This window comes from Barbus barbus (genome assembly GCF_936440315.1).
Source record: "Barbus barbus genome assembly, chromosome: 28".
NCBI lineage: Eukaryota > Metazoa > Chordata > Actinopteri > Cypriniformes > Cyprinidae > Barbus > Barbus barbus.
In genome coordinates, this window is record NC_136756.1 from 13,777,679 (window position 1) to 13,796,942 (window position 19,264).

At 36.7% G+C, this 19,264-nt stretch overlaps 1 protein-coding gene across 2 annotated transcripts in view; it reads left to right on the forward strand.

The window, feature by feature from the left end:
• Positions 1 to 2,278: 2,278 nt before the first annotated feature.
• Positions 2,279 to 19,264, forward strand: part of mvb12bb (multivesicular body subunit 12Bb) — a 51,451-nt gene continuing 34,465 nt past the window's right edge. Inside the window, exons 1-6 of one of the 2 annotated variants that reach the window (XM_079382164.1) lie at positions 2,279 to 2,305; positions 6,149 to 6,264; positions 10,992 to 11,099; positions 13,692 to 13,788; positions 14,892 to 15,021; positions 16,486 to 16,581. In XM_079382164.1, coding sequence (XP_079238290.1) covers positions 6,154 to 6,264; positions 10,992 to 11,099; positions 13,692 to 13,788; positions 14,892 to 15,021; positions 16,486 to 16,581 — 542 coding nt within the window. In that variant the 5' untranslated portion in view covers positions 2,279 to 2,305; positions 6,149 to 6,153. The other variant, XM_079382163.1, reaches the window with a different exon arrangement.

A 19,264-nucleotide genomic window follows, 5' to 3' on the forward strand; every position in this document is an offset into this window, starting at 1 on the left:
TTATGTGAATTTTGCAACTCCTTATTATCCAGTACATTTCACAAGGTCTTTTGTAGGAAGTTTAGGGCCATGAAAGGGAACTGTACGGGTGGCATTTACTGGACCTGAAAAGGCAGTTTATTGGAATGTAAGAATTGCAGCGCTGCAAACAAAACACCCTCATATCTAATGATCCCCCCTCCCATGTACCATCTGCATCGCTCAGCGGACCATCTCCACCCCCATCTCACACACACACACACACACACACACATGCGTTCACACATGCGGGCATCATTCATCTTACCCACAAATCCCCAGCATGCGTCGGGGCGCGCATTAAAACCAGCCTATAATGGCTGACGGCTTCCACAGTTAGTGTAAGAATGCTGATCGCTGACTGTTTCGCGCTGAGTGCTTCGCCACCTTTTCCATAATTAGACCATTACTTTAACAGGTGTGCCACTTCCCCGCTTTCCTCCTTCCTTCTGAAAACCTCTCTCCACACTCCATGTTTTATTTCATCAACTTCAGCCTGTCTGTGAAATCTCGCTGAGGTGTTAGAGGAAAGCTTGTAGTCTTTTTTTCCCCACCTTGTCAGGAGAGTCAGGTGTGACATTGAGAAGTTCAGCTGACACTATAACACAGCAGGATGAAGGAGAACAGCTCGGGGAGTTAGTGGAGATGTTTGTACTGCAGAAAGTGCATGAGATATCGCTTGACAGCCTGTGTTAGCTGCTGTACGGTTACCAAAGAAATAGCTTTTACTATGTACAGTGCTGCACTGTTTCGGGATGACTTGCATGCTTCTTTAGCATCTCAACGGGCTTGGACATATTGACAAAGGCTCATTATATCACACTACGCATAGCGAAACTTAGCAGGTGGCACTGCTGCAGCATGACCTGACGTGCCTCGTGCTGTATACACGCTCTGACATGAAACACATGTAGTGCTCTTGCTATCTGCCACGCATCTTTCTCCAGCTTTTGGGTGGTTTGGTTGCGAGCCAAACTGACACAGCAAGTCTCAGTTGAGATGGCATCCATTAGTCTCTCATTGACACGTCTGTAGTGTACACTAGCGGCGGGCGCCTGCTCTGGGCCACGGGCATTGATTCATTGTCAGTTTTCCATGAATGATGATGAGCGTAAGAGGTCTCATTACCTTATTATGTTCATTAAATCTTGTTTAGTTCCTGTGTGTTTGATCTTATTGTGCATTATTAGCTCCAGAAGAACACTGGGTTGATAACAGATGCTTTTTGCTGTTGTTTCTGTGTTCTTTCTCTTCTCTGAAACTTATTTCAAGGCAATGACAGAGTCAAATCCATCAGGATTATGCCACTGTGCGCCTGCTATTAGACGATGCAGACTGATGTATTCTTATGCCACGCAATTGGCTGTGGCGTAATCTGTTCCACCTCGCTATGCTTCACGAGGGTATACGAGCCTCCCTACTCATGTACACAGATTATTCATCTTCTGCTATGCAAGGATGGTATTGTGGAATATTTATTTTCTGGAATTTCAATGTTTTTTGCCTAAATTTAAAGAATAAAACCTAGAAAATGTTTGTATGTCTTAACAGAACAGTGTTTTCTGAGGAACAATGTTATTTTAATGATTAGTGTTTAAATATCTCTTTGTGTGTGTGTGTGTACATAGAGTCCATATTATCTCATAAATGATCCAAATGCTCCAAATTGATGATGTATTAAAGTGCCAGAAAACACATGTAAAGTATACTGGACATTTGGATAAGTATTGTATACTGCACACATTGCATGTTCATAATAACAGCAGGGCTAACAATAACAAGGTGATAACTGCTCAAGGGAAAAAAAACTGACACTAAACGCATATTGTTTATTAGTTTTAGACTCACTATTTACTCATGTATTGACAATGTCTAAAACTGTATTATTGTATTATTTTACCAATATTTTCTGATAAACCCATTCAACATTTTGCGTGCAAACTGCAAAGTAAATGTGCTGTGCTTGCTTTTATCTCGAAATATAAACATGTTCATATCTGATCAAAACAACATCAATAGCATTTGCATAAATAGCCTACTGGACAAATAATAATGTAGCAATAGCCTACTTTATTTATTTATTTGTATTTTATTATTATTATAAAGTTTTTGTTGTTGTTGTTGTTTTTTACGTTTTCCATCTCAGGATGGAATGTTAAAGATCTGCTTCTCCTTTTAGGTAAGAAGTATACAACAGGTGTCACTCTTGGTCCTTACCTCAACATTCCTAGTCAATCATTTGTCACATAGATAATACTTGCGGAAGTGAAAAGGACGGTGTAAAGAGGTATGTTATCTCAGTAGTGATATTAGCGTACGCAATCTGTGCTGTTTGGTTCCCTCAGGTAAGCAAACACGACTAACGAACATAGTTTAATCCTTTAGTTTGATCTGCTGTGATGATATATATTTCGACTTATTTTCGCGTAAATCGCGCGCGGATAAAGAAAGACGCTAATAAGTGACGCTTGTGCGTTATGACCGTGAAACGCTGATTCCAATTATCGTTTAACCAACTGGACTTATTTTTAAAATGTTCATAACTTTGTAAAAAAAAAAAAAAGGCTGACTCGTATTGATTTAAATCATTTGAAGGCGTATAAACAGAACAAATACTTTTAAAGACAGTTATAGAAAAACTGTAATTAAACAGGTCATACTATTTACACTAGCCATAAATGTTCACATTAAATCAAAACAGTCACTTTCACACATAGCTGCAACTCTGTACATCAAAAGTACCTTTTGTATGCAAATAACAGAGCTTAATGCTTTAATAACAGTAGCTACTGTCTGGTAAATAGTATTTATTAGTCATTGTTATTTATCCTGTGTTAATCATTTATGTAGGCCTAAATGTTATGTTCATAAGTAGGTAGAATTGACAATGATCATTGTTCATTCACTCTTGAGTATTTTCATGGTTTGATGGTGTCCTCAAACATGTGGTATGTTGCTTTTACTAGTTCTCCTTCATCTGTTGCAATGCAAGCTTGATCTGCTCTATCCTCTTTCATCTTTAACATAAAGACACTATAAGATGAGTGGGCATCATTAGTGCCACAGAAAGTCGCCCCCAGTCTGGACAGCCTGGCCTCCATTTTTCAAATAAAGTTGCTTTACAATCAAATAGCCCAGCGCAGTTAGGAAAAGGCTGCATTGATTAGTGTACAAATTAACACAAGAAAGAAATCATTCTCCCTCCATAAGCTAATTTGCCATCCTCGGTTCTCCTTAATAAGTCCCTCCAACTGACTTTTTATACACAGACCCTCCACTGCCTCAGTAAATCCTGTAGATTTAATAACCATAATTGCAATAAATTCCGTAAACATTTAGATTGAATGCAATAACTGTGTCATTTACTCCAGTAGGTTGCTTTAAACGTAATTTAATAAAAGGGCAAAGGACCCTCCACATAGGCTAGTCACTTATCCTTGGTGATCCATGCATACACATTAGGCTGAAGCATCTCGGGACGAAAATAGACAGCGATTGATCTAGATTTCCTAGAAAATATCTGATCGCCATGGCTTGTTGTTTAGAGAGACTTCACTTGGTGGAGCCTAATTATGTTTGTATTGCTACTCCATCTCCGGTCATTTGTGTTGGGTCCACTGGGTTTTAACATAGGCCTATTATCATTCAAAGCCTTAAAGGTGTACCACAACATTTATCTGTTTAGTTCTTTGTCTTAGAGGTGAGCTAGGCATGTTTTGGTGTTCAGAATTTTAACACAAAAACAATATATTACAAACAAACTACCAGTTTAACCAGATGTTAAAAGAACACTCCACTTTTTTTGAAAATAGGCTCATTTTCCAACTCCCCAAGAGGAAAACAGTTGAGTTTTACCGTTTTCGAATCCATTCAGCCGATCTCCGGGTCTGGCGGTAGCACTTTTAGCGTAGCTTAGCATAGATCATTGAATCTGATTAGACCGTTAGCATCTCGCTCAAAAATGACCAAAGAGTTGCGATATTTTTCCTATTTAAAACTTAACTCTTCTGTAGTTACATCGTGTACTAAGACTGATGGAAAATTAAAAGTTGCGATTTTCTATGCTGATATGGCTAGGAACTATACTCTCATTCCGGTGTAATAATCAAGGAACTTTTCTGCCGTACCATGGGTGCAGCAGGCGCAATGATATTACGCAGTGCCTGTAAGTAGACCCCAGCTAGATATAGCTGGGAACTACTTTCATGCGCTCCGTAATATTTCGCAGCCTAATATTACCGTAATACTATGCTAAAAGTGCTACCGCCAGACCAGGAGATCGGCTGAATGGATTCGAAAACAGTAAAACTCAACTGTTTAACTTTTAGGAAAAAAAAGTGGAGTGTTCCTTTAAATGTACTGATATAGCACTTAAAAAAATAGTTTACCATAAAATGAAAATTCTGTAAATATTTATTCACCTTAATGTTGTTCCAACCCTCAATGACTTTCTTTCTTCTGTGGAATACAAAAGAATATGTTTTAAAATTAAATGAGGTCCAGACAAAATTGGACCCCATTGACTTTCATTGTGTGAAGTTGTTTTTCATATTATCTTCTTTTGTGTTGCACAGAAGACATGAGAGTGAATAAATGATGATAGAATATTCATTCACTATCCCTTTAAAAAGCATTTAAATTACATCTATTCTTTTCAGGGCAAAGATGCATCCTTTCTATGTAAATTAGCAAATTATAGTGCAATGTAGACAAGCATATTTTTGCCATTTTAAACAGCTGTTTCAGGTGTCTTTATTTTAATTTAGTGAATGCATTTGCATATTTACCTGATTTGCGTAATTCCTTTAGTGAACCATGCTCTGAAACAACACAGACAGCAAGTGCAAATAAATAACATTTATAACCATTCTTTTGCACAATTTATTTTAGTAAATTCCCACCATAATGCATTAAGCTTTTTAGATGAATATCCTAATGCCTATCCTAATGGGGTGGTGATGGCGCAGTAGATAAGACACATGGCTTTGGTGTGAGAGACCCGGGTTCGAATCCACTGTGAGACACCAATGTGTCCCTGAGCAAGACACTTAACCCCTAGTTGCTCCAGAGGCGTGCGACCTCTGACATATATAGCAATTGTAAGTCGCTTTGGATAAAAGCGTCAGCTAAATGAATAAATGTAAATGTAAATGTAATGCTTTTGCATATCTAACAGAAATTATTTTGAACAACATTCTTTAATGCGTTAACGTCACTATAGATGTGCACGACAACACTAAATAGAGAAGAGGCCATAACTATTGCAAGTGCTACTTCATATCCAGAGATTTGCTGGTGGCATTTACGCAGTGAAAAGTTTACTCCCACTCTTTAATGCGAGAATGAAGATCGCTCATTTTTATATACAACCGCCACTAAAACCATTTCATCTGAAACAGTTCAGAACATAATGTCAGCCCACTCCATATATCTGAAGCTCATTACAGGGGAAAAAAGGTTTGCAGTAATTAATTACCCTGCTAATTGGGCCCTCAGCAGTATTATTGTCTGTGTCTGTGCAGCTTATTTAGTGTACAAACGAGACTGTTTCTCTGGCTTTAGGAGGCTCATACGCTCGGCTATTAGCACAATGACTATCATTCAGTTTACCGACACTGAGAGTTCAGTCTAAGACTGAAAAGCCTTTATGAGAGAGTTTATTTTGATATATAAATATATCAAAATAATATTTATATCTTTCTATCTCTCACTCTGTCTTTTATTCCACCTGTGCATATGTGTGTGGGTCTGTGTTCTTGTGTCTTTGTCTGCCAAACCTATTTTTTAATAATGTACTTGAGAAGCTGTGCTCTGATTGCCAGCTAGTTACGTCAAGCAAAAAAGCAAAAGCTTGGAAACACAATAGGAGTCTTAATATAGTTATATATTGTTTTAATATGAAAATAAAATTAGATGCTCAAGTCTTTATGGATACTCTGGTGATAATAAATTTACACCTTGTCAACAGCTCAAAGTGTTTTGCATTTACTTTCTGTATTTTAGTCTTTATTTATCCCCAGTACTGTGTTAGTGTGTAGATGTGTGAGTTGTTTCATTTTACTATAAAAAATAAACTATTGTAACTATTGTAATTGTATGTGTAAATGTAACTTTTATTTGTTTCACACAGCAAGCATGGCAGATCTTCAGAACATATCTGGTGGTAAAGCAGAGCTGCAGCCTGAAGCCATTACGGATATTGGTGTGCTGGCATCCAAGAAAGAACCTCCAGCAGGCTACTATATTGTGAGTTTGCAATTGCCAAATATGTGGGTGATTTGGAACCGTAAATCTATAAATAAGAATATAATAGGGAGTCATTAGTTTCCAGTTTCATTTACACAAAAAAATGTGATAAAAATAACATAAAATGTAATCTAAAACTTAATTAAATTTTAATTTTAATTATTTTAAAATAATTTTAAAAGTGTTGTAATGTTACATGATTTTTTTGAAAGTAATATAAATCTTTAGTATACATTAAATGGTAATTTATATTTTTGTACTGCATACTAAACAAAATTTATTGTCTATTAAATGTATTAAAAAAAACGTTAAGTTGCATTTTTAAATAAAAATTACAAATATTTTTTTACAGTAAATCATAACAAAAAATATAAGGAAAGATACAATTTTACTGTTTTTATCTACAAACCACAAGGTAATTCACAATTTTCATTTATAATAATTTTGCAATAAATTTCATTTATTTTCTTGTTAATTGTAATGTAATTTTTTTATCATAACATTTTACCATCATGACATTTAAAATTCCCTACAGTGATTTTTACATTTTTAGGGTTAGTACACAAACTCATGTCATGTCTTTTATTTTGAAGCTTGGTTATGTGTTCACACCTCTTCTTTTGTGTTCTGGCGTGGACTGAATTGTCATTGGTTCATTTAACCGGTTAAATCTAGTTGTAGATTAGTTGTGTTCTGTGATTGGCTCTCATTTGTTTCTCTTGCCTTCTAGTTTGTTTGCCCTTTAGCTTCAGTGCATTCAAGCCATCAAGTTACACTTGTCCTATATCAGACATTCCCTGCGTCCCAATGTGCATACTATCCACCCTATCTGCCCTAAATAGTATTGAAAATGACTAGGATCACATAGAATTTAGCATTTATAGTGTGCACATTGGGATGCAGGCATTGTTCTGTGTTGAGCTATTGATTGGAAAGTTCTTGTTTTATTGTAGTTAATATCTGTTCATGTTGTAGAAATAAATTTGCATTTGGCTTCAGTTTCCAACTTGCTAGAGACTTGTTATGCATTGTAAAATTGCAGTTTTACTCAAAATTGACCATTTAAAAAGTAAATTATGTTTTTAATTTCTTTCCTTCCCAAAAGGCAGTAACATAATTTATTGATAAGGTTTGGTTTTATTTTTGCTCTTCCTCTGGCCGGCTAAAAGCCGTGAATCCTTCGGCCTACCCTGAGGATAGATTTTAACAACTCTTTCAAATGAGGCCTCCAACAGAGCTTGGCACCAGTGCCCTGTGTTTGTTTAGGACTCAGATGGCACTGACACAAGGGTGGCTGCGCTTCTGCAACTCTCAGCAATCCCAGAGCGCTGAGAGGGGAAACTAGGACAACAGTATCAATGGCCTCTAGGAACATTTTCTGTGTGTGTGTGTGTGTATCTGTTGTGTATGTGGGTGTGCCTCAAAAACACTGAGAAAAGAACCAGGGCGGAAAGAGAGAGGGGAAGATTTGTGAATAAAACAAAGCACAAAGCAAACACTGTATAAAACAACTCTGCGTTAAGCTTACGGGCAGCTAGAGTTCTTCCTCTCTGCTTTCCTCCTCTCCCTCCGTTTTCTTTCTTCTCTCTCTCTCACTTCCCGCCCCACCCGTCAGTCCCCAACTGTTGCCGTCTCCGGCGGGTTGTCTGTGGGTTGGCACGTTGCTGGGATTCTGCCCACTGGCACTGATGATCCGGTGTACGCCACATGGTACCAACGTGTTCTCAGAGGCCCTGTTCCGCTTGGCCTTTCCCTCCATCACATGCAGCAGGATGCAACTGTTTCACTTTGTTTGCACAAACAAACACATTTATTTATTAACAACCTTTATACAACCAAATATAAATGTAATTGAAAGATTTGTCTGTTTTTAAGAGCTAGTTTTAGTAAGTGTCCTAAAGTTTTGATCGGTAGCTTCTAACAGTCAAATCTGTCCACTGTGTCACTTTGTTTGTGTAAACAAACGTATTAACAACCTTTAAATGACTAAATATAAAAATGAATCTTTCAACTAGCTTTTAGTAGCTAGTTTCAGCAAGTATTAACTTTACATATTTAACAGCTTCTGTCAATCCATGTCTCGCTTTGATTGCACAAAAGGACATGTTTATTAAAATGGTGTGCAACCAAATATAAAATAAATTAAATAATGTTCGTTTTTTTTAGCTGCTAGTTTTTGCAAGTGTCTTGAACTTTTTTGAAAATTTTGAACTCTGATTATAAACAGCTTTCAGCAGTACTTATCTCTTTTTTTCACAGCCAAATATAATCAAACACTCATAGCTATTTGTTTTTGCAGTAGCTGGTTTGAGCAAATCCTGAAATTTTGACTTTGAACTATTTCACTTTGCTTGTTAAAACAAAGATGTTTATTTATTAACAACCTTTACGTAACCAAATGTGTATTTTTTTAAGTAGTTAGTTTTATCAGGACTTTAAAGCTTTGGCTTTCAAACTCTGATTATCAATTGTTTTTCTTTTACAGTACTTGTCTAACCAGCAGGATGAAATGTTTTTTTGTATTTGCACAAACAAATACAACAAACTTCACACAAGCAGATATAAACAAAAGCTGAAAGATTTGTTTGTTTTTAAGAGCGTTTGGAAGTTTTTTTGATTGTCATGTTTCAAATTTGATTATTTGAAGTTTCACTTTGCTTTTGCAAACAAAAAGTCTTTCTTTGTTGCTATTAAGAACCTTTACTCAGCTAAATACAAACAAAAATTGTAGTTAGTTTTAGATAGAATTCTGAACTTTATCAACAATCTCAAAACAGATGCAGCCAACAAACCACAAGGCACAGGAGACTTAGTACTTAAGTGTCACTTGATTAAGTGTGGAGAGTTTTCTTCATACTTCTCCCTTTACTAGTCCCAGTGCTTAGCAACTGTTTCCACATTCAGGCTGCGTTGCCTGCCCTGGTTGCGCGGTGGCATACAGACTCCTTTGGTGCCTGGTTCCTCCCTGTTTGACTTTGGGCTTCACAGCTCCGGCTCTTTGTTTACGCTGACAAGAGGAGCGGGGCACTGACCTGGAAAAAGTGGCCAGGACGGGTTGTCTTGTAAAGGGAGGAGGGAGCTGGTGAAGGAGGGGAGGATATTGTGGTTGATGTATAGACTCCTCCTGAGAGCTTTCGTCCTAGCCAACGGCTGCTGAGGCTGTAGCTCCACCACACTCTTGCTGTCTCTGTCCACCGCTCTGTTTTCCTCGATGTCCGCTTTCCTGTCAGGTTGTCTGTCTTTTCTGAAAGTTTAATGTATGCCTGTCAAGACCTCACAAAAGATCACTTCAGAGTTGTGCACCATTCAAAACTGAATTTAAAATGTCAATTTAAAGGAACAGTTCACCCAAAAATGAAAATTTGCTGAAAATATTCTCACCTCAGGCCATCCAAGATGTAGACGAGTTTGTTTCTTCATCGGAACAGATTTGGAGAAGTTTAGCATTACTGCCTTTGTAAAAACCAATCCAAAACAAAGCAAGTGGTGTAATGCTTAATTTCTCCAAATTTGTTCCAGTGAAGAAACAAACTCATCTACATCCCGAATGGCCTGAAGGTAAGTACATTTTCAGCAAATGTTAATTTTTTTGGTGAACTATTCCTTTAATTCCAGTTTGGTTTATGAATTAAAGTTGAATTGAGATAAACAGAGTGCAGAATTGCACTTTCTTCAATTCTAATTAAAATACAACTTGTATAATACATTTGATTTTTCATAATAAATAAATTAAATGTTATCATAATCATACACATACCATTTTTTAAGAAATTTGATTTAGTTATATAAGTTTCGATATTTTGTAATTTATACTTTGTTAATATGAATATTAAGGAAGCAAAAAATAAAGGCAATGATATGCATTTTTAAATTAAATGAAGTGTGTACAGAGATCACTTAATTATATTATATTATATTAAATATTATGTATTATATATTATTATATATATTATATTAATTAATTATATATATATATATATATATATATATATATATATATTATATATATTATATTAATTAATTATATATATTATTATATGTATATTAAGAAATTAAGTTTTAATATATTTACGGTAAGAAATTTACAAACTATCTCCATGGAACATGATCTTTAGTTAATATTCTAATGATTTTTGGCATAAAAGAAAAATCGATAATTTTGACCCATACGATGTAGATTTGGCTATTGCTACAAGTATACCCCAGCGACTTAAGACTGGTTTTGTGGTCCAAGGTCACATATTATTATTATATATTATATTATATTATATAAATAACAAAAATTGTGTTTGATAATGAGATTTCTATTGTGTGAATCCCACTTCTTGTCATTGCATTTGTAATTTAACATCCTGTGGCAAATTTTTAAATAGTGATTGCATCACTACAATTGTTTTAACTATTTCAGAAAGGCAACTGCTTGCTCTTGTAGAGAGCATAATGAAGTCTCATTTTGCTTGTTCAATGCCTTCTTTGTGAGGTCTTGTCTCATCCTTGTTGTCCCATGGGGTTGTCGGTGGTATTTTTACCCTTTTTGGAGGCTGAAGATTCTTCTCCACTTGCGTAGGGCTCTAATGAGATGGAGTGAGAGCTCAAGCAAGCCTTAATTAAGCCAAGTATGCACAGAGCAGGGTAAAAAAATGAAACACACACACCGTCCATACATTAACTGGATCTCACCTCAATGCACATTTTCCTCTCTGTGTATTTTTTTTCTTTTCACGTAGGTTGCACAAACAACAGATGGCTTCGACGCCAACCTGTGGAAGGACAGCATATTCAAATCCAAGGTCACACGCCATCTTTGCTTCACCCGAGCTGCCACCTCCAAAAATGTAAGTGAAAACGTGTACGTTTTATCATGCTCATTGCAAGTTTTTCTCCAGTTTCTTCACACGCCATCATAGGGTGTATTTACCCCGTTTGCTTCAGTCCGTCCCTCATTAGGGTTCTGCTTAGATCTTTGATCACAAACTCCTTCAAAATATGTTCCGTCCTTTAAAGTGAAGTATTTAAACCAAATGCAAATACAACTCTGAATTTAGAATGGTTTGAGATTTTTTTTTTTTTTTCTTCCACTTGATGTATGAAGTCCCAGCATGCTTGCATTTGAAAATCTGTTGATGATCTCCAGTTCTCCCGAAGGAATTTGGTTTATGATTATTCATAAATGCAACTCTGCGCGTTAGTAGTTTACGATTTCATTTGGCTCAATTAACCTGGTCCCTGTAGACAGTTTGGATACCTCCCAGCCATTCATCAAAGATGGAGAAAACATCCAAAAATTGTCAAACTTTTGATTATGGAGATTCTCGCTTATGAAATATGACACATCAAACAGCCATCCAATATTCCTGCTAAAGGAAGCACCTATTTTAAAAGATTCCGCTGTGAATTGAAACTATTTGAACATTTACCTCTCGTCTGGCTGAGCGCCTTTTTATGTGCAGGTATCTGTCTTGAAAGCGAAACAGGTGGCCCAGTCATGCTGCTCAGGTTATCGGTCTTCATTTAACGTGAACAATGCAAAGCTTGAGCTACCCTACCTTTATTGGTCCTCCGTTTGCTGTGTAAGCGAAGGCAACAAATAACATATGTATTTTTAGAAAACATTCTATACTTGCTCTCTGTCTAGGATTAAAGTTCCTAAAAAAAATATGTATTTATTTGGACAAATGGACCTTGTGTTCATAATTGAGTCTAGCCTGCTTGAAGGGTTTGTGAGGATGGTGAAAATAGGCTTGTTTGGGTGGGTCATTGTTATTCAGTGTTACATCTCACCAGTGCATCTGCTTTTCTTTTTTTCTTTTATATGTGCTGATGCAACAAAATGCCTTTTACTGATTAATTAATGAATATTTTTAATAAGTTTTTATTTAAAAAACATCTATTTTCTTTATAAATGTTTTCTTTCACCTTTATTAATGGATATAGCTGGCTTTTTATATTTTAGAAATCATCATATTATAGCATCAAAATGTTAGAAAACCCCTATTTTGTAAACTAACGAATGTCATGATAAATATGATATTTCATGCCACATTCAAGGGCACTCTATATCCTATCACACACGTGTAGTTAAACATTCAAGACCCTTATCACATGGTAAATCATTAACCTCATGTTAACCTTTGGTCTAAAAAAAAATCTGTTCATTAAAGAGATGTATTTTAATTGAAATCTACATGTGCACATAGATAAAATGCAATAATATAAACAATTAAAAGTGTACTTTAATTTTTTTCATAATGCATTATTAAAATAGCGCAACAGTATATTGGCAAATAGCCCAGAATCTCAAAATGGACCCATGACCAGAAAAAATAAATAAAAATAAATGTTTTTGTCTGTCACAGGGCTTTATTGTTATCATAGCTGTAAAACTACACCTCCTAAGCCCTGTAATGGCTATGAGATCCAAAGATGACGTTGTAATCCGCTGTGGCTGGTTTACCCTGGCCATTTCCAGCACGCTTCTGCCTGTTGATCAAGTTCAATGAGAGCTGCAGTTTTAGTATGTAGCACATCATTCCCCTCTGCCACCTCTCCAGCGTGGAGTCTTAAAATGTGTGTCTGCACTGTTTTGAAGTCCCTGACGCTAATAAAACATGGCAGCGCCATCAACAAAGGCTATTTTGTCTGTCAGTCAAAGTGGCCCCCACTGTAATTGTCTATGACAAAAACAGATTCTACAGAATTAGCCAGTGAATTATGTGGTGGGAAGTAAACAGTTTGTGATTTATCATACTCAGGGTTGGAGGTAGATGGCCCTTTGTCAGGTCCTGATGGGAAAAATCTCTCCTGCGTCTTTTATTAAAAAAAAAAAAAAAAAGTGTTAAAAAAAACAGGCTTCATGCATAGTAATAGCATTCATCCATATTCGTACCCTCAAGTCAGAACTATGAATAAAAATGGTCTGTATTGGTAATAACTGCCGGGTAACCGTAGCGACGGCATCCAGAATGTCGGACTCATCATGTCACGCCACGCTAGCTGCACTCTTTCAGGGCTTTTGCTGGATTATTGCTATTTATTACAGCGAAAAATGGAACCATAATGAGTGCGGGCTGGGTAGGCTGAGGGAAAAAGTCATGCTTGAAAATGTCAACTAAACAGCTCCTGATTGTTTTCAAGTACTCCCTGTTCTGAAGCACAAGCAATTTGGCCTGCCACCGACTGGCCCGAGCACTGGGCTGCCATGTCTGAAGATGATGGCTAGCGCACAGGTGCTTGCATGCTTAAAAGAGGGCAGCGATTCAAAAAAAATTGTGTGTGTGCGTCTGCGAAATACTACAGAGGCCTTTTCATTGTAGGTACGGATCATGCATAATTGAAGGCCGCCCACTTCTAGAAGTGGCTTTCTTGAACTGGCTCATTGGTTTAAACTCATATAATCATTATTATATCACAAATTTTTTTTGTGGCAGAAGCAATTATGCAACGTGGTCGTGGACGTGAAGTTGATTGACTTGAAGGACTGTTTGCCAGAGGGCTTCACTCCGATCCAAGACACCATGGATTCCCGTAAGCACAGTTCCCGTCTTTTTTTGCTTTCATCCTCTTTTTCTCTCTCTCCTCTCTGTAGTCATCCTGAGGGAGCGCTTCTCCAGAGGTTGTGAAAGTGAATGTTTCATGGGCTCAGGTTTAGCTTAATTTATGATAGTGCGAGAGAGTAAAATAAACATTTTGCCCCGGAGGTAGGAGGAGAACGATGAGTCATTGTTTATCTCTGCCAGAACCCAGCTTTCCTTTATGATGTGCTTATTTATTTATGTATTTATTTGTGCAGAGCGGAAGTGGATGGTGGTTATCTAATATTAATGAAATGCATTCCCTTGATGCTTTAGTGCTTTTTGAGTGCTATGTATTTCTCCCCTTCTCGTCTTCTCTCTTCTCCTCTCACCGCGCCTTTGAGAACGCCGCAATATTATTTTGGCATTGGGAGTGAGGGCAGCATGTTTATTATTTTCATTATTATTGCATTTACACGGCCCTCGCCCCGGTTCGGCCTCAAAATGAAAGCGATGGGCTCAGGAGTAATATGGCCGAGTCTAGTAGCGGGTTCTGGAGGAATGACTAAAAAGAAGACTGAGTCTCATTGGGCGCTGGTTTTAATGTGCCGCTTTATTGTAGCAAAGCCATGTTTAATAGATGCCTCAGCCACTGTATTGCCATTTCACTCTCAGTCAAGTCCCTTATATCCTTCTTACACACATATTTGATGCTGAAGATTCCCCTCTAGCACCCAGTGACATTTTTATGCAATTATAATGGGCTTTCATATACTTATATGTGCCTTGAGCCTCAAAACATCACATAGGTTGCATTTATGTGGTGTTCAAATATTAATGCTCACATATATTTAGCTTGTCTCTCTGAATAAATTGTTAGGAAATAGGTAGTTTTTATACATATATTGTTGTGTCATTATTTATAAGGCTTCCCAAGGACAAATAGGTCAGGCAATGTTTGTAGGGGAATTGATGCATAATGTAGGTTTTAGTTATGAGTATATGGTACTGTGGCAAATAAAAGCGCTCTGGTTTAAATGCAGTTAGACTGCTGATAAATGAAAGACATAATTAGGGCTGTGTATGTTATGACTGTTATATCTCTTTCTCTCTCAGAGGAGCAGGCTTTGAGGAAGGAGAGACTGTGTGTGAAGTTTGTCCCCAGGAACAGCACTGATACGGCTGTATGCGATGTGGTTATACAGGGGAAATCAAAGCACAGCCTCACTAATTATACATTTATAGGGTAAGATATCATATCTTTGGTATGACAAGCATGACATGTTTTTTTGAGAATTATTTGTGTGCATTTGATGCAGATGGTTTGGTCACTATTCCCCGTGAGGTTAAAGAAGTACCAAAGTAAATATCCTGGAGCCATGCTTATTATGCTGTCTGAATCGTCGTTTTTAAACTGAAGTGGATTGTTGTTCTGGTCTGTGTGTGTTTTTTGACCGGCTCCTGTTTCCTCTAGTGCACCTCAGTGCCTGCGGCCTGCTACAGGCATTATGGGCGCCTGCTTTTCTGGTGCTGCTCTTCTGACAGTGTTTAAAGCCACCCCTGAGATGTCTTACAAACATTATATAGTATTTTATTGACAATATGGTGTTTATATTTCACAGTATAGTTATTTTTGCTTTAAATAAGGTTTTAAAATATCAAAAATGTGGATACATTATAAATTTCATGATTCTTGTCACCAGTGTAAATATCACAAAAAAAACAAATAGCCTACATTTAAAAAAAAAAAAAAAACAGTCATAAAATAAGATTAAATAAGAATAAGCAGCTACCAGCAATAGGACAAAAAACTACAGTAGAACAAAGAAATAAGAAATGCTACATGCATTGTGTAAAGTAAGCAAATGCCTAAAAAATCTTCACTGTGTAAATTAAATATATATTTCTCTTTACTAAAGTTACAAAAGTGATTTAGTCAAGAGCAGTAAGACTTCTCCCTTTTTGTTGTTTGATTAACATGAGTGACAGACAGCAGGAATTTTAGACTGCTGTCACTTTAAGAGCTGCTAATATACTGTTGCGCATTTTCTTTTTCAGCTCTTTCCTTTCACTTAATACCTAAATTACTGTGTTTACAGGGATTATTGCAAAAACAGGCATTTTTACACATAAAGTGTATGTATTTAACCGTTCAAGGCCTATAAAGCAGCAAAAATAACACAGTTCAATACTCCCACACTCAGTGAGCACTGTCTCCATGTGCACATGCCTCGCTAACGGCTCTCAGAAACAGTCCCTCAGACAGCACGCGCATATAGTGAAATGAGTTCTCTCTCACTTCTCAGTGGCTTAAATTCATTTGTTTTTAATCCGCAATGCTTAAAAAATGTGTGCAAATGATAGCACAGCAATGTCAAGTGAGCATAACCGCTATAGAGGCAATAGTCCAATCATGCAGGTATATCGCCCACCCAGAGAAAACAGTTGTACTTCTTTATAGTCTTGTGGAAACTGAGATACATTTTTCATGATTATTTGATGAATAAAAAGGTCAAAAGAACAATGAATTAATTTGAAAGTCTTTTGTTACATTAGAAATGTATTTAGTGCCACTTTTTGATCAATTTAATGTGTCCTTTCTGAATAAAAGTATTAATTTCTTTAAAAATAATATAAAAAAGACTTTCAGACAATAGTGTATGCATACATAAATGTTCATGATAATGAAACAAGCTGTTTTTGTCCACAGTGAGCTGAATGGTTTGGGGATTTGGTATCAGCTGGGAAAAGTCACTAAGTCACAGGATACAGTCCACAAAACCCCCTCTACCTCTGGTGTTGCTAGGTAAGACCCTTAACCAAGAATACATATATTATATTCCCTGTTTTAATAGGATATTCCTTAACGCAGGAGGAGAAATTGTTCAGTGTTGTCGGATGAGGGATATAGTCCAACAATCTGTAAAATTAAGTTTCTGAGTAAGAAGTTGGAAATTTCTCCAACAGAATGTAGCATAAGATAACTGAGTGTGTTTCCACTGATAACCTGAAGTTCAGCAGGGACAAAACAGAAAGTGCTCAAGCAGGAGAGACTGCCGTGAGGAGAGCGCAGTCTGTTGTCTGCTCTGACACACAACACAAACACCTAGTCTGCCCAGCGGCCTCGCACACAAACACACAGCCTGGAAGGAAGAAGACAGAGAGGGAGTGTGACTTTGTACCTCATCCAACTCAAACATGTCAATTATTAATGAGCAGGAAGTAGTGGGGTTTTCCTCTGTAAATAGTAAATAAACAATCACTGCTCCCGTCCTATAGTTGATAGAGCGGAGAGGTTGGTGGGGGTATGCAATTGTGCCAAATGAAAAATTTGAGATTGCCAGAAGGCTGTGAAGGTCCCGGCACTGCAGTTAGGGCAAGTACACATAAAGCTTAGTTGGAGTTTTATTTCTGCAGACTTTACCCACTTTGTATATCAATTCCTGTACAACAAGTTGGCATTCCAGTGCTTTTACCTCAAGACTTAACAGCTTTTGAAGTTACAGATGTTAGTCGGTTAGTCAACAGACATTAGCTTTATTCCACAACCTAGTAAACTATCAACCTAACCTCCATGGAACCAAACGTGACTGATTAGGAACAGTCAACATTGGCAGAAACTGAGCAATTGGACTGAACATGCAAGTGATTTTAGTATAGAGGGTATGCAAAAGTGAGTGGCAAAAGAGCCTGCTGAATGAATGGATTTAATTGGGAAACTGTGAAAACAAACGATTATCAGTTTAAACTAAAGGTTGTTGGACTCGATATAGTGTTCCTTACAACTTACCAAATATCTAGTGGTCCATGGATATTGACATGCAGCCATATATGTGCCTGATTTCGACGCTGGGGAAATACATAAAGCAAATTTGCCTGTGAACGCATTTTGTAAATGCAAAATAAGTTGGTCTAAATCCAGGTGATCACTTATGTCAGTGTTATATATATATTGTCATATGTCCAGCCCAGAAACTAAACAGAATAATTGTATATTGCATTGTAACTGTCCATACATCGTATTTTGTACATGCAACATAGCTAGTTTAATTAGCTGTCAGTACAGACTGCATCTGCCATGTTTTCTCACTCACATGTCCCCAACTTGGAAAGAAAAAAAACCCCAAAGAAATACAGAATGTCCTTATTATAATGACTTTTGTGCCATTTATGTGCTAAATACATGTGGTAAATGTACTATGTAGTAATCTTGCTAGATTTTGGAGCAGAACAATAGAAAACATCTTTCTACAAATTTCAGTGGATTAAACATATTTGTCAGATGTATCATCAGATGAATAATCAAACATGCCAGTACCCAACTATACAACACTGAACAGACTATCTTTTTCTGTCAGTTTTGTTCACTTCAGATTAAATATGGCGTTTATTCTGAGTTGGGCTTATTCTCACATAAATTCTCTGAGATCATTGGTTGCTTTCATCCCAAAATGAGCATAAGATGTTCCAGTGGGCTCCACTTGGAACATTGTCTGAAGTTTTGCTCTTTGAACTTTTGCGCAAGACCGACCTCTGAAACATACCGTGGTTTCGTGGCTTGAATAAAGCCCTTTGTGCCATGTGTTTTTTGGAAGGGGCAGCTATAGGGGAGAAATGTTTGATGTCTCTGAGTCATCCTTCATCCAGTCCCACACATTCACACACTTCGTCTCACCCTGTTAATTCCTCACTCTTTTGAAGCCACTTTTCAAGTTGGAGAGGAATAAATTGTACCTCCAAGAGAGGATCCGTGCCTCCCCACTCCGATACCTGCTGTGATCACAGACTGTGCACTTTTGTATTATTATTACATTTCATGCTTCTACGTCTGCATGAATGTCCAACTGCAATCTGTGAATCTGTGAAAAAAAAAAGTTATTGGTTTAAGAGGCACAAGAGGTAACCAAGTGTTTTATTGAAGGTGTCATTGGACTTTTCCTGTTTTCAAGACTTTAAGCATCACATTATTGAATGTATCTGCTGCAGAATAACACTTTTCTGGCTTTAGTCTATGTCCGTTAGCTTTGAGGTCATTTATATGGTATTGTTCTTCTAAAAGACAAAATACTTCTAAAAGACACTCATTTTGTCCATTAAATGTCCTGAATATTCCACCATTTGTTAACTAAAGCTATTAAAAGTAATATCTAAAAAAAATTTACATTTAAAATTAATAAAAAAAAATTATTTAATTAAAAATCAATATAAAATAAAATAATAAAATACATTTTGCATACTATAATAAAACATTATGATAAAATTCTAAATAATAATTACAAATATTATTGAATAAAAATATATTAGATTGATTTTCCTGAAAAAAAAGTTAAATTTCAAGGCTTCAGTAACTTATGACTGTGAAGATACCAAGTGTGGTCCCCAACAAACAGGCTCAAATAATGGAAAATAAAGGTTTTAGAATAGGAAACCTGCGTTGTGTGATGCTGTTCTCGCCTCATTTCACACAAACTTTGCAGTCCCATCAATGT